Source organism: Borostomias antarcticus (genome assembly GCF_949987555.1).
Source record: "Borostomias antarcticus genome assembly, chromosome: 7".
Classification (NCBI taxonomy): domain Eukaryota; kingdom Metazoa; phylum Chordata; class Actinopteri; order Stomiiformes; family Stomiidae; genus Borostomias; species Borostomias antarcticus.
Genome location: NC_140240.1, coordinates 11,249,153 through 11,265,198, shown reverse-complemented (window position 1 = coordinate 11,265,198; position 16,046 = coordinate 11,249,153). Strand labels below are relative to the sequence as shown.

The following is a 16,046-nucleotide window of genomic DNA, read 5'->3' as shown; positions in this document are numbered from 1 at the left end:
CTGAGACCATTTCATTTGATTATATGGTATGAATCAATCAACCTACATTTGTGGGGGATTCTCACAAGAGGGGGGCACAAACAGTCAGAAAATACTCCAAAGGGCTTTGACCCAGTCTGGGTCTTACCTGGGGAGTATAGCTGATCTGTATGTCTCTGTGTGACTGGAGGGGCAGCCTGTGGCAGTGATGGGCATCATCTAAGATGATGGATCAGGACAGGACTTCAGGGCTGGAGTACTCTATTTATTTAATCATGGCCCACTGTAGGTAAGCACAAATGCAGAGGGCAGTAACAGGCTTTGGCTAGCTGGTCATTACGATCATGGCCTTACTTTAGCAGATAAACAGAGATCACTCACTAGACCTTATTCACCAGTTCGAGATCCAATTTATACGTACAACAGACTCAGACCTGAACAGTTGCAACAATACTGCAAGAGTGAACGCATTCCAAAGATTTTTTTTTTCTTAACAACACAACACAGGATGTTCAAACCGGCATGCTAAAAATCAATAATGACGATTTTTCTTTTGTTGCAGTGCGAAGTATGAAGACAGGAAGAGTACAAACAATGAAAGATGGAGCCATACAAGTGTCCTGTCTTGTTGGAAAGATTTTTACCCCCCGTCATCTGGAATACGATCAGGAGTATAGATACAAAGATAAACACCCTAATTGAAATAAAGGACTGTGTCCATATATACCCTTGCGTTTCGGCGTCTTCCTGAAGCCTCAGAGAACAATAATTCACTATGGAACACAGAAACTGGCAGACAACATGGCTCACACCTGAACATGATCTTGCATTGGTAGCATGCCAGTCCGTTGACCCCAGGGTGAGACAGCATAGAGAGAGAGGATACACCTTTGAGGTTTAACTCAGCGGAAGAGAGGCCCGTCCTTTATGTCCTGTCTCGTTCACTCCATAGTGTTTGTGTGCTGAGGCTTACTGAAGATGGAAAATCACTATTATACCTTGTCTGTTGTGGCCCCCCGGGGGGAAGGAACCACCTGGTGTCCCTGTTCTGAGTGGTCTGTTCCCATTAATGGTGTTCATGTTCCAGGACACTCCTCTGTGATCCACACACTCATCTCTCTCTCTCTCTCTCTCTCTCTCTCCACTGTGTCCACTGCATAGGCACGCTCACCATGAGGTGACAATGCTGAACAACAATGAGGAAGGCCTCCCTCCTCTTAGATTGCATGGTTGCTGTAGCTGATGTAGGTCTGCTTCGAGGCGAACGCTGAAAGAGAAGGAAGGAGAAATAATCAAGAGAGAGTCATGGCAAAACATGTGATTTTACTGGCCGCTGAGTCAGAAGTGGCCTGACGACATTCCTGACAGTTACACTTGAAGGACTGTTCTAAGACAAGGGCCGCTTTCATCCCTATTCCAGATCTTTAAGTGCACACTACCGGGCACAGACAGCAGGAGGATGTTCACAGATCTGGGTCTTCAAGATCAGGTTCTTTCATGCCCCAGCTAGAGAACTGAGATGTTCTAATCAGCTGCTGCTGGCTGTCCCAAAGACTCGCCTGAAGACTAGAGGTGACCGAGCCTTTGGGGCGGCAGCCCCTAGGCTCTGGAACAGTCTGCCCTGGCTCATTAGGTCTGCCCAGACCGTACAGAGTTTTAAGTCTTCTTTAAAGACTCACCTGTTCTCCCAGGCCTTCAACTCAGGTTGAGCGGGACACCCGATGGCCCCTGTCTTGTATTGTATTTTATATTGCGTATTGTGTAGGGTGTATGATGTATTGTAGTGTATTGTGTATGATGTATTGTAGTGTATTGTGTATGGTGTATGATGTATTGTAGTGTATTGTGTATGGTGTATGATGTATTGTAGTGTTTTGTAAATGGTGTATGATGTATTGTAGTGTTTTGTGTATGATGTATTGTAGTGTATTGTGTATGGTGTATGATGTATTGTAGTGTATTGTGTATGGTGTATGATGTATTGTAGTGTATTGTGTATGGTGTATGATATATTGTAGTGTTCTGTTGCGTTCTGTGTGTTCTGTGAGACGAAGACAAACTGATGACGACTCAAAAATTTGCATTAAAAGCTGTGTTTCTGTAAATTGTACATTGAATGCTTTTAGTGCCCATGTTAAGTATCACGTTGATTCTTATTTTACGAGTGGTAGGCCTACAAAGGTTTTGGTTTTGTTGGGTTTATGTTTAAACGTCTTGCAGAAAGCAGATCAAAATGCAGACCAAATGCCGATGTACATATTTTTTTTCTTTGATCCTAAAGAATGTGCCATTTGGATATAGAAATTGTTGAGTCATACAAGTACTTGGGCACTATACTTGATAATAAGCTGAGCTTTGATTGCAGCACCAGTATGCTGTGTAAAAAAAAAGAAGCCAGCAGCTTTTCTGTCTGAGGAAGCTGGCGAAGTTCGGGGTTAACAGGTCTCTGATGACTTTGTTCTACAGATCTTTTATTGAGATAATTTTAACTTTTTCTTTTATCTATTGGTAAGCTTCTCTTATTTTGAAGATGAAAAATGCATTAACCAAGGTTATCAAGGTCTGCAGCAGTATCACAGGTACCAAAGAGAAAAGTCTGTCTGATTCAGCAGAATCCATCCTGACTGACAGCAGCCTCCCCATGCACCTAGAGTTTCAGATCTTGCCTTGGGAGTGCTGTTTAGGATGAACTCTTGTAACTTTTGTAACACATTATGGATTATTTTGCCTTATTACTTTGTCTTAATCACTTCACTCACAATTGTTGAAGGCGAATAAGACAAAGCAATAAGGCTACCACACTGCACAGTGTGGTAAGCTTCTGTTATTGGATGACATACAGTTTACCATCTGACCCTTTCAGTGTTATTTTCCTACAGTAACTGACCTGCACCTCCTCCTCTCTGCTTCCTAACCTGCATCTCCTCCTCTCTGCTTCCTAACCTGCACCATCTCCTCTCTGCTTCCTAGCATGTGTAGTACACTCAAAGAAAAGCTATATTCATTTTGGTATTTGCTATTTTATATTATTCTATATATATATATTATTATTATTCTATATTATTCAAATTAATAATGTATTCTACATACACTGTAATAAGTTTAGTTTAGATCAGGAATGGAGCCAATGAGTTTAGGATAAGGAGGTCATGTGATATTCTGCCCAGTTCCTCTGAGGGCGCGCGCGCCTTTCCCCTCAGAGAAGATTTGGGAGAGAGAAAACTGGGTCACGTCTTCATCCTGTGAATTTTGTCCTGTTTCCCAGGTCAGTAGATCATGATAAGCACAAGAAACTAACTTCTAAGGTTGTTATATTCATGTAGAATACGTCCGATGCAGTTTGTGTACATTTGAGTGTCAGTATTTGAGTTTAGAGGAGAGTTGTGCCCCGCGGCCTCTGCATTTCTCCGTCTAGCTAGCCAGCTAGCTAGTAGCTAACGGCACTGCGGTGCCGCGGTCAAAACGTCAGATGTGATTCTCTGAATTCGGTGCACTTTACGTCCCACAGGTTTACCTCAAAGATTTAAAAAATTATGTAACCCATAAAATGCGTTTTAAAGCAATTAATGGATAGATCCACGTGTCTTTAGATTATAACACACACACAAAATAAAAAATAAAATATGTTTTAAAAATTTTTATGGGTTGCTTAGGAGTAGATGACAGCCAAATGTGCATGTCCCCACTGACCAAAGCTACTTTTTCATTGAATATACAATGAATAAAAATTGCGATTTAACCCAAGTTATTTCTGCTAATATAATCACTTGGCTGTCTACTTTAACCAAAATAAAAGAAATCAGAAAAAAATACATTAACTCTTTATGAAAAAGCACTATTTAATCATGTCCCCCAGTTTAGTTCAACCCCATAACAGCATACCAATTTCCCCCCTTTTAAATGTATTGATTCAGTCCAACATCCTCAGCATTCAGGAAGTGACATCACTCAAGTCTTTTCCAGGTCATGCTGTAAAGAGAGTTAAGTGTTATTATTATATTTTCACTGTCAGATTGACGTCGTCAAGCTCAACCTTTCAACGCTGTTACATAAATAAATGATAGTTAACTATTGTTTAGGAAAAAACAAACAATAGTGTTGAAAAATATATTAATTTTATGATTTCCTAATGCCAAGTGGTGCAACATACCCTAGCTAATTATGGACTTATGGCTACTTTTAGCTAAAATCTTCAACCCCGTAACATTCAACCCCATAACAAAAAACACTCATGGGGTTGAATTATTGTTACGTGATTGAAAGTTGGACAGTTCTTAAGTCAATTCAGTTGGAAAGATTTATGTGAACTGGGTAACACTTTACATTAAGTGTTTTTAACTACTGTGTAATTACATAGTAATGAATGCATTTATTACATAGTAGTTACAATTAATTACTATGTCAATACTATGCATACTATGTAAATACTATACTAGGGGCAGCTGTAGCTCAGTTGGTAAAGCGGGTTGTTCAATGATCGAAGTGTCAGTGGTCCGAATCCCAGCTCTGACTGTCCACATGTCGAAGTGTCCTTGAGCAAGACACCTAACCCCAAATTGCTCCCAATGAGCAGGTTAGTACCTTGCATGGCAGCTACCGCCATTTGTGTGTGAATGTGTGTGTGAATGGGTGAATGAGAGGCCATTGTAAAGCGCTTTGAGTGCCGCAAAGGCGGAAAAGCGCTATATAAGTGCAGTCCATTTACCATTTACCATTTACTATAGTGTAGTCAGTTTTTTCCTCTTGTCTGTTTTAATGAATTCATTAAAATCAATTTCAATTTGATTAAATGTTGTGTCATTAATTTCTTAGGCAATACAGAATTGAAATATTGATTGTCACTTCAACCCTGTTACAGTGAGTTCAACCCTGTTACAGTGAGTTCAACCCTGTTATTTGATAGTCTCATACATTTTTGGATAATAATAAGAAATATTAGATAAATGTTTGTTGAACTGTATGTAGAATGTAGAGGACAACCAGAAAATATATGAAAGCCTAATCGGATCTTAAAGTTAATGCAAATTTTCCTAATATATGAAGACCGTTTTTACATAAAGTTGCCATATCCTACTTGACGGTCAAATTATTAATATTTAAAATAAAATAAAATCTACTTATAATAAGTTATTTTAAACAAGGGACAGATGACTACCAATATTCTGCAAGAAATAGTTGGAATATGTTTTAGAATTATATTCACACAGGGATCAAGTTGTCCGTTACAGGGTTGAATTCAAAACAACTTAGGTGACAAAGAAATGCCTAATAATGTTTGGGATTTCATGCCTAAGGTGGGGAAAAGTATTTTCTCAGAGGTTTAAATAGTCCTTTATCAGATGCAATGTAGAAACAAAATTATTTGTGGTATTTTTTTCAAACCCAATGTGCACCGAATTCAGAGAATCGCAGAACATATTTTATGGATTTGTTGTTTATAATTATTAACCAATATAGCCTACATGTGTTACATGTATTGAATGGTAAAAGCCTCATAGTGAGACTTGAGTTTGAATGCTCCACATTGAATACTAGCTCCCCGTGTGACGTGCTGAATAGTTGGAGGAGCCGACTTTGTATGTTTAGGAGTGAGTCACTAATTTTCAAGACAGCAGTAGTCTTATTTCCTGTCAGAATGTATTTGTGTTTGGTGAATTGGAAAGAGTGTATATGGAACATTTATTATATCTAATATTATTTACTTACTATAAGTACATACAATATGTAGCATACAAACCAGCATGAATGCTGAGACTCTGGACATTGAATTGAGATATTGACATGGGCATTATACACTAGCACAAGGGACATGATTGATATTTTTGTATATTTTTATTGAATGTTGTTAATGAACAGAAGAGAGGATTTGGGAGAGAGAAAGCTGGTTCACGTCTTCATCCTGTGAATTTTGTCCTGTTTCCCAGGACTGAAGGGCATGGACCCAAACTAATTTGTTACCACAGTGCTAAGCTTTTGGTACTGGTTACACATGCACCTCCTCCTCTCTGCTTCTCAACCTGCACCTCCTCCTCCTCTCTGCTTCCTAACTTGCACCTCCTCCTCTCTGCTTCCTAGCCTGCACCTCCTCCTTTCTGCTTCCTAACCTGCACCTCCTCCTCCTCTCTGCTTCCTAACCTGCACCTCCTCCTCTCTGCTTCCTAACCTGCATCTCCTCCTCTCTGCTTCCTCACCTGCATCTCCTCCTCTCTGCTTCCTAACCTGCACCTCCTCCTCCTCTCTGCTTCCTAACCTGCACCTCCCCCTCCTCCTCTCTGCTTCCTAACCTGCACCTCCTCCTCCTCTTCTCTGCTTCCTTACCTGCATCTCCTCCTCTCTGCTTCCTAACCTGCACATTCTCCTCTCTGCTTCCTTACCTGCATCTCCTCCTCTCTGCTTCCTAACCTGCACCCCCTCCTCTCTGCTTCTTCACCTGCACCTCCTGCTCTCTGCTTCTTAACCTGCACATACTCCTCCTCTCTGCTTCCTAACCTGCACCTCCTCCTCTCTGCTTCCTTACCTGCACCTCCTCCTCTCTGCTTCCTAACCTGCACCTCCTCCTCTTCTCTGCTTCCTAACTTGCACCTCCTCCTCTCTGCTTCCTTACCTGCACCTCCTCCTCTCTGCTACCTAACCTGCAACTCCTCCTCCTCTCTGCTTCCTAACTCGCACCTCCTCCTTTCTGCTTCCTAACCTGCACCTCCTCCTCCTCCTCTCTGCTTCATAACCTGCATCTCCTCCTCTCTGCTTCCTAACCTGCATCTCCTCCTCTCTGCTTCCTAACCTGCATCTCCTCCTCTCTGCTTCCTAGCCTGCATCTCCTCCTCTCTGCTTCCTAACCTGCACCTCCTCCTCTCTGCTTCCTAACTTGTACCTCCTACTCTTTTCTTCCTAACCTGCACCTCCTCCTCCTCTCTGCTTCCTAACCTGCACCTCCTCCTCTCTTCTTCCTAACTTGGAACTCCTCCTCTCTATCTTGGCATCTGGCTGGACTCATCCCTGTCCAATGACTTCATCAGACTCACCATTCCAAAATCCCGCACCGTTTTTGTCCGCAACGCCTTCCGATTTGCTGCAGCACACTCTCAAACTCACCGTCCTCACATCACTCACTGCTTTTAAGCAAAATCTACAACAGATCGTAGTCGACTGTTGCACCTGTTGATCTTCCATGCCCCCCTTCCTTACCTGCATCTCCTCCTCTCTGCTTCCTAACCTGCACCTCCTCCTCCCCCTCCTCCTCTCTGCTTCCTAACCTGCTCCTCCTCCTCTATGCCTCCTAATCTCTGCCTCATGCTGTCTGCTGGTTAATCAGGCCTTAGACTCCCTGTTGTGTCACCAGACCGTGTCGCCTGATTCGTCGAGGTGGAGCAGATAAATCCTGACATTCTGCTAGCAGAAGCAGACGCTGGCTGGGCAAAATGGGCCAGAAAGGAAATTTTCAATTCCATCAAGCGATGTGTCTGCAATGGCACTGACAATGACAAATGGTGCTTATTTAAATACCCATACACTGTTTGGATGATGTGAACACACTAAGTCCCATCAGGAGAAATTGGCACTGGCACTCTGATATTCTCCAAGTCTCCTGTCATGCCACTTGTTGATGTGTCGTGGTAACAAAAGCCTTATAAACATTTTCAACAAACATTTTCAGAAAATAACATTCCAATTTCTGTTTGTTTGTTTTTACATTAAATCATATACGATGAGCTGTTTAGAATATATTTAATTGGTCCCTGGGAGGTGTTCAGAGGTTGTAAAGGGTAATCCCATCTTTCACTTAATTATACCAGCTCAGTGGTCTTGTGTTGGTGCAACTTCGGTTGATTTTAAATGTGCTATATAAATAAAGTTGACCTTGACCTTGACCTTCCATAAACCACAACTGCTCTACTTTCCTTTTGTTATCAAGTGACAAAGAGAGGTTCTGAACCATCCCTGAACACATAGCGTGACGTTCTATGCATGCCTCATTAAGATGGGACAGAAACAGGGAGGGAGTCTATATCCGTCTGACAGACCTGACTGATAACTCCGCCCCCCTATCCCCCGCCTGCGCCAAGGAAGCCAGCTGAGGCAGAATGCTTTTGCTCATCACCTCAGTCATTTCTGCGTTTCTGAGTTAATCAAGGAAGTAATTATTCACCCCAGTTATATAAACACTGAGTGTCTGTGACTGTGACACTTATAGTGCTTTGTCATTTGAAATTAGAGGGTGATGGACCCTGGGAGAGGTTCAGCTTGTTCAGAAAATAAAGTAATTTTCTCCTGAATTATTTACAGTCTGGGGCTTTTTAAAACAGCACTATCAGACAATTACATGGTGGACCACAAAGAAAGAGAATTCAGCAAGAGAAAGGCCTCCTTGTTCAGCATATTGAACCTAATGGTTTGTTTTGAAATGTAACTTAATAGAGAAACATGCTGCTGGATGTAATGTTACTGATCTGATTGAAATGAATTCTGGACAACTCCTGGTCTTCCCTGACTAGTACTAGCTGTACTAGTAAGTCCAGTCTCTCGCACATCTGGTTGCTTCCTCCATTCATTGTTCCAGCAAACCGTCTGATATAATTCAGCTCTTACTGTGTACAGGAAAGGGGTGAGTCGCTAGATGTGGTATGAAGTTTCCACTTCCGTTGTCGCTGGTGCATCATTGTCAACATGCCACCAAGACATCCCTCCACTTTCACCTCCACCAACCCAAACGTGTGATTGGTTGGAAGAGGTGCCTGTCTCTAGAACACTATTGCTGGAGAAAAAAAATCCCACACACATTTGAACTTCTCAAATCCAGTAAAACCTACACACAGTTCATTAAAATAATGATTGTGGGAGGGAAACACGTGTAGGAATAGACAGATTAGGACATGATGGGCCCCTAGGCCCAGACACATAAAGCCCCCCCAAAACCATTTAATTTATAACATTTTTGAATTTGCCTCATGAGACGGCATCCAATTTGAAGATAATTTGAGAAAACTCACAATAAAACTTTACCCAGCTCGGTTTTGACTCGAGGGACCTCAACTTTGTGGGGAGGACTTGCTTTTTGGATTTCTCTCCAAAAGAGTTGAATGGCCCATATAGCATGGAGTACTCAGTCCCTCTGAAGTACTATAAACACTCGTATCGTAAAGTATCATGATGGTTTCTTTCTTGTGACGTCTTCAAAGAGAATATTTAGGCTATTGTTTCAGTTGCTTCAGCAGGATTTTGGGGTCTCTGTTATTGACATGAATGACTAAGCCCTTTGAGTAGGCAACATGAAATGCAAAGGGTCCTCTGAGCTCTTGGGCCACTGGCCCTGGTAGGCCTGTTCGGTAATATATATTTGCGTGTAAGAGACTACTCTAGGCCTGAAGCCAGAGAGGTGGCCATCACAGTGCTTGAACGCTTAATTGGTCATTAAGGTTCTACAGTGATGTTACACGGTGAGGCACTGAGGTCAGCACAATCCGGTTCACGTCGGGGGCAGGGGGCCTGTCCCTCTAAAGGCTAATTTGACAGTAGTATGTATCGCTCTGGGACATCCAGATACACACACAACACATTAGATATGTTTCAATGCTTTTCCCTGACTCACAAACAAACTCATTTGTTTGTTTCTTTCTCCTAAAATGAAAGATGGCAGCTAATTTCCTAAATTCACTGAGGTGTAAAATACCAACGGGGCGCATTGGCCGGTAAAGTAATTATTTTATGCCTCGGTCCCTCTGTGGTAGCTCTGAATTACATAAATTTGTTTCTGTTATTGAAGGACAGAAACAGAGCTGAGAAAGCACTGAACAAACAGCCATATGCTGTATACCATATACTGTATACAGTAAGCCCTTTACCATCATCCACCGGACCCCTGATGCTGGGTTCTTGTGTTCAGTGCTGTTACTCCTATTCGTTCTGCTCATCCAGCATCGTAGCCTGATGCCCAGACTGAATTGTCATATCGTTTCACTTCATTACGGTATTTGGTCTGTATAAGCTCTCACTGCCATTTTCTGAAATGGGCGTTACCCAAGAGGGAGTCTCAGCAATTACTGTAGTGCATGCCCTGACCAATCACATTGCACAGTTAAATTACAGCATGTCTTCTCATTCAAAGGACGCTGATTGGCCTCCGACGAGAGCCTTTCCAGACCCCAAATCACATTTTGAAAATTAAAGCAGGCGTGCGATTCAGGGGCTGGAGCCAGGTCACAGGCATCGGGGACCACATTTGCAACTGAAAGTGTTTGCGAATCGATGTAATGTGTCATCACATAATCATTCTCAAATGTCCATGGGACACTCCAACTGTTGAGCTTCACACCGACTTATGCTGGCCAGCTAGGGATACAATTGATAGGTCTGGACTCAATGGACTCTATTTTACACATTAAAAGACGCCAAAATCAACTAATTCCAGATTTCATTCAGTGAGAAGCAGACACTCATTCAATACTCGAGCTGCACAGACATTTGATTATGCTATTCCATATTTCAAAAACTCTAGTGGTAGGCGTACATTTACTCATCGAGCTTTAACATTATGGAACCAGCTTTTCGGCATCTATCAGAATGCTACCCAAAAGGGATTTCAAGAAACAGCTAAGGACTTTGTTAGATGGTCATTGGAATTAACTAACTCTGGTATTGATATTGTATTGTTTCATTTTTTATGTAAAACTTATGGAGTGGGTATATATGATGTATTTTACTATGTTGTGTGATTTGAATGTAGTTTCTAATGTATTCTATAATGTATTTTGTGATTTGAATGTATTTTATGTATTTTGTGTATTCTTGTGTTTTAATGGACTCTTGGAAGAATAGCCATTGGCTAAAAGAGTTCCAAATAAAAATCTAATAAAAATCAAATCAAATCACTCCTCGGTTCACCTCAAACCTCTATCCCAAAACTCAAACTCATCCTGACCTCAGCTTCGGTCAGTCCCTCACCTTGGGTCTCCAGGCTCTCGCACAGCTCGGTCTTGGCCTCTCCGTTGGGCCGGAGGCCGGCCTTGGGGTTGAACTTGTTGGACATGGTGGCTGCGGTGAACACGGCTTTGAGGCTGCGGCTGCGCTTGGGCACGTTCTGCTCTGGGTGGAAGAGGACCACGTAGACCTTGGGCATGTAGAGCAGGCCCAGAGACACGGAGGCGCTCAGGCTCACGGAGATGGTGAGGGTGGTGGTCTGGATGTACATCTGGAGAGAAGAGGAGGAGAGGAGGTGGGGGGGGGGGTAGAGCACAGAATGACACGCAGTTACAAATACGCAGCAAATCTGATATGTTATGAATGATGTCCTGAGTAGTAATAGACGGTAGTCTAAAACTAGTCCAAGGCAAGCACTCCAAAATCCATTAAAAAGCCTTTATGTGAGTGGCATAGAAAGTAGAAGTGAATACAGTGCTTTTGAATAGGTATCCTAGAGCCTTGGGAGTACATTTTCTCAATGACTTGACCCTTATATCCAAAAAGCACCCACCAAACAACCTTTTGTCTAACATTAGAATCTAAGTAGCACCCAGCCTCATCTCATTTCTCTGATTTGTAAGGCTCAACGGTTCCCACTGGGGACATGCAGTCCCAATTTCGAGAGTTGTTGAAGCAGAAGGACTTGGTGTACTGTGTATTCAACGCCTCTGTGTGCATCATCAAACACGTAACACTATACTGTACTTGGCGATACTGTAGCTCTTTGTCAATGTTCTTGTGTATGTATTTCCAAATGGAGGCTGAGAAGCTGTGTGTTGTGTTATGTGGCAACCATGGAGGTTTCGTGGCCCTTGATCTGACGGAGTTGGTCTGATGTCTTAAACATCCTGTAACTACCTGGGGGGACGACATCATGTTTCCTATTAAATCAACATGTCCTCAGCTTTTACAATGGCAAACCAAGCCCACCTTGTTTGTTTAATTTTCTGCGGCGCTAGGTTTAGTATGGCCATCACGTCAGCCTGGAAATGAATTTCATCACATCAGTCAATAGGGTCCCATTGTGATCCGCTACAAGCTGCCGCCATAAAAAAGAAACAGCCTCATGAAAATGTTATACACGGCTGAGCATTCTGAATGGCGGAGGAGGACCCTGTTGAGTATCCATATCCCTCACTCCACTCTAAAGTGTTTGTGGATCCGTGTTGCATTAATGAGAGCATTAAAGTGGAGGAAATGCTCTCAGGAGCGGCATACGTCGTAGGAAGTGCCGATCGGCGCACCGCTCACGCCGCAATGATTAAAGATTGCCTGCCAACGCAGGATGGCATGAAGAACAACGGGGGTCCGCGCCAAGCCGGGGTAGCCAAGCCAACACAACCAGGTGCACTGCTGATCCACACTGCCCCCCCCCCCCCCCCCACTCCCTCTCAGCACCATAAAAAATACACCACTTTTTTTTCTGGTCAGTGAGCAAGGGTCCAGACTCCAGAGTATGGAGTGTGGAGCCCTGCTGATGTTTCGTTAACACGGATCCCCACTGGGTGTCATCATTCGTGACCTCTGGGCGAGTTGCTGTGTTTGTTTTCATTCGAAGGGAGGACTCTCTGGGGGTCCATCTACCCCCCGCCCCCTCCCCCACAACCCTCATCCCTCCCTCTCTACACCCACCCCCCCCCCTCCCCCTTCTCTCTACACTCTCCTCTCTCTCTATACTCTCCTCTCTCTCCCCCGCTGGCTCCCACTTTTTCTCCTGATTGGCCGTGCCTCACCTCAGCCACCCCTGGTGTGGTGGGTCAGGGGCAGAGAGCTGGAGGAGAGGAGAGCATCTGTAGCGCTCCCCCACCCAGCCAGATGGGAGGGAGGGTAATTACTATAGCACTGTAGTGCGCCCTTTTTACGATGACCTCGCTGCAGCTTTGGGGAGAAGACGGAACACAGCAAACTCTCAGATAATACAAGAAAAAAAACAATATCCTGTTTTCTACTCATTGAAAATATCCCACTGGGGGTAGGGCCTCTGCAGCAATGGCTGTGCATGCTCTAGGAATGGAAATATAATTAGAAAAACAATAAGCATTGGCAATGGGGAATCAGTCCCCTCTGTATCCTAATAATCCCAGTTATGTAGAGTCGTCCAACCTGGGTTTGGGTGGCACCCACAGGAGGAGAGCTCATTTATGATGGCCGACAGGAACATGGTGGTGCCGACCAGCTCATTAGTGTGTCTGTAATGGCCTTCTGCCTAAGTAGAGTAGAGTGGAGCAGCACCCAGGTTGAGGAGGAGCACACAGACAGACTGAGGGGGGAGGAGGAGGAGGAGGAGGAGGAGGAGGAGGAGGAAGGGAGCAGCACATACTGTAGGCAGACAAGCTGAGGAGGATCCACACACACACACACACACACACACACACACACACACACGCCTCTCATCATCGAGTCATCAACACCAGTAGCCCCGGGCCACGCGTGCATAGTTAGACGCCCCATAACTATAACCGTACTGCAACACTAATGAGAGAGAGAATGTAGAGGAGAAGAAGGGATGTCAGTGAGTCCTAGGAGACTTGGCACTCACTGTCTCTACTGTACTGTTCTAATAAGAGAGGGCCAATCCTTCAACAAGTCAAGATAGCAGGAGTCTTTATCTTAAGGCTGATAAATTGAAAGCAAAGTATTATGGAGTAGCTGACCGGCTCAATGTCCATGGTTCCTGTCCAAGGGGGCTCTGCTCCTAATCAGTGTTTTACACACACGAGCGAAATGCCAGGAATGATTTTGCACGGCCCGCGTCACGCATGTGTTTTTTGTGGGTGGGAACGTGGCCCGGCGTGGCGGCGCCGTTGTGCCTGGGGCTCGGCCTGATTAAACCGCCAAAAAAAAGCCAACGCCGTCCCTCAGGGGAAGGACGGGCAGCGTGGCTGTGGAGTGACATGTTCAGAGAACAACAAGACTTCGTCTTGATTGGCCCGCTGCACCCCGACCCCCGGGGGAGACCTAAGACCCGCAGAAGACCATCACCACAGGGCCTCATTGTGTTTTGCAGCTGGGGTAAAACCACTATGAAATCCAAGATGTAAGCCCTCAGCCCTCCCTGCTCTATGGCATTGATCCTCATTATGTGTTATTGGGCCTGTGGGACAGCGCTGTGAGGAATGGTGTTTATCTATGGGCTGGACAGCTTTGGAGGAGAGGGGGGGGGCTGGGACCTGGAGCTGCTGCTAGAGACGGACCTGATGCTGGGTGGGCATATTGTAGGCATCATCCTGGCATCTCGCGCTGTCTGCTGTAGAACTCTCCCTCTCAATCTCATTATCTCTTTCTCTCTCTTTGTCTCTCTCTCACTCTCTATCTTACACACACACACACACACACACACACACACACACACACACACACACTCTCACACACACATTCTCCCGCTCTAATCTTCTGCTCTCTCTCTCTCTCTTTCATAACTCACCGGAGGACACTGACAACCGTTATCATCACGCCACTGACACCGCCAACGACGTAACGGCGGCTTTACAAGGAAGTAAACAAAACGTCTCACTCGCTCAATCAGCCGCTCAGGCCGCTGTAATGACAGAGCTCTCCGCGCAGTCTGATTGCATTTGGAACGGGTCCATCGTAAAGAGAGACAGCCCTTCCTCCAGGACCCTATCGTTGAAGCGGCCGCTTCCCCTCCTCCAGCTCCCTGCCTGTCACACGGCCTCTTACTTTGAGTGCTCTTCACAGGTGAGCGGGAGCCACCGACAGATCTGTTCTAGTATCAGACTCTCTGTGATCGCACACTATAGATAGAGCCAGACAACCACCTCTCGAATGACAGAGAAAGGCCCCCATGGCATTCCTTACAGTTATCCCGACGCGAGATGACAAATAAATGAGGGTCCCGGGGGAGCTAAGTCTGGCTGTAAACCAACGATGAGAGGACCGGCAGACGGCCGGGGTAAATCAAGAGCCCGTGGAAGCGGAGTGTTTAATTGCTCTAAGAGACGTGTCATCCTCGGGCTGCCAGGCTTTTGTTGCGCCTGTCACTTACGATGATCACAATGGTGCTTCTGTTGTGGCATGTTAAAATTTCTGAAAAAAAGGGAGGGTTGTTTACTTAACCCGCTCAGAGCAGCTGTCACAGAATTCTTCTACTTGATTTGAAAACTAAGTGTATCTTGTTTGAGGCGCCCCCGGCCCTGGAGTGGCTGACTGCCATTGTGAATCTTTAAATGCCCCATCTGGAAGGGCTGACAACAGTCCTTTAACTCAATGCTACAACTTACAACTAGTTCAAGAACCAGTTGTAATGTACTCACCCACAAAAAACGGTTTTGTTTATTTTTACTCAGGTGCTGGGTCACTCCATAGCAAGGAGACTCCAACACAGTTCAATATGACCCACACTCTGGGTATAATTTATTTATATTATAATAAATTAAATTCAAACTTCAAAATATGATTGCTTTCATTCAGCCATAAAGCAATTAGACTTTTTGGCTTCTGCCTTCCTCAGTGGCTGCAGATACAAATCATCTTTGCAGCAGTCATGCAATCATGTTTTGAAGTTTGAAAAAAAAAGATTAACATTTATTCAGAGTGCAGGTCGCATTGACTAACTAACATCATAACTTGATGTGGGCTATCCTGGAGCATTCTTTACATTGAAAGCCTCCTGCATGGTAGTAAAAAACAGCTTCTGGAATAAAGCTCAAGATGCTAAACAACCTAGAGGGTGACATCAGAACCCAGCTGTGTAGTGTGTATAGAGCGTGATGTAAAGTTGGACCTACTCCTAGTGAGTAGAAATGGGCCTATCCTGCTGCCACTGTGAGACATCTTTATTAATGAACTAATCTAATTAAATGTAGCAGAAGAAAAATGGGCCTCTTATCTTATGCCCCAGTAAGATAACTTATTTCTTTGGTTTTCAAATTGAATTAGACCTGGATGACACTAAACAAGGCTTTACTGACTCAACTTCTTTTCTCATCCACCTATTTTGTTATTCAAAGCAATGCCAGAAAACACTGTCTTATCTGCAAAAAAGAAGCTGATGTTAAATTTCACTACTATTCCACCATTCTGTTTCATCTTCAGAGAACAAAGAAAAGCAACATAAACGAAAAAGCCAAAGGTGTCCATTGCCGCGCTCT

The 16,046-nt window shown here is 44.1% G+C and overlaps 1 protein-coding gene across 1 annotated transcript in view; it reads right to left on the bottom strand.

The window, feature by feature from the left end:
- Positions 1-1,196: 1,196 nt before the first annotated feature.
- LOC311311421 (metabotropic glutamate receptor 4-like) overlaps positions 1,197-16,046 on the bottom strand; it is a gene marked incomplete at both ends in the record, with an annotated part of 94,056 nt that continues 79,206 nt past the window's right edge. Inside the window, 2 exons of the mRNA XM_084441130.1 lie at positions 1,197-1,246; positions 10,918-11,164. Of these exons, the coding sequence (XP_084297256.1) occupies positions 1,197-1,246; positions 10,918-11,164 (297 nt within the window). The remainder of the gene's footprint in view (positions 1,247-10,917; positions 11,165-16,046) is intronic.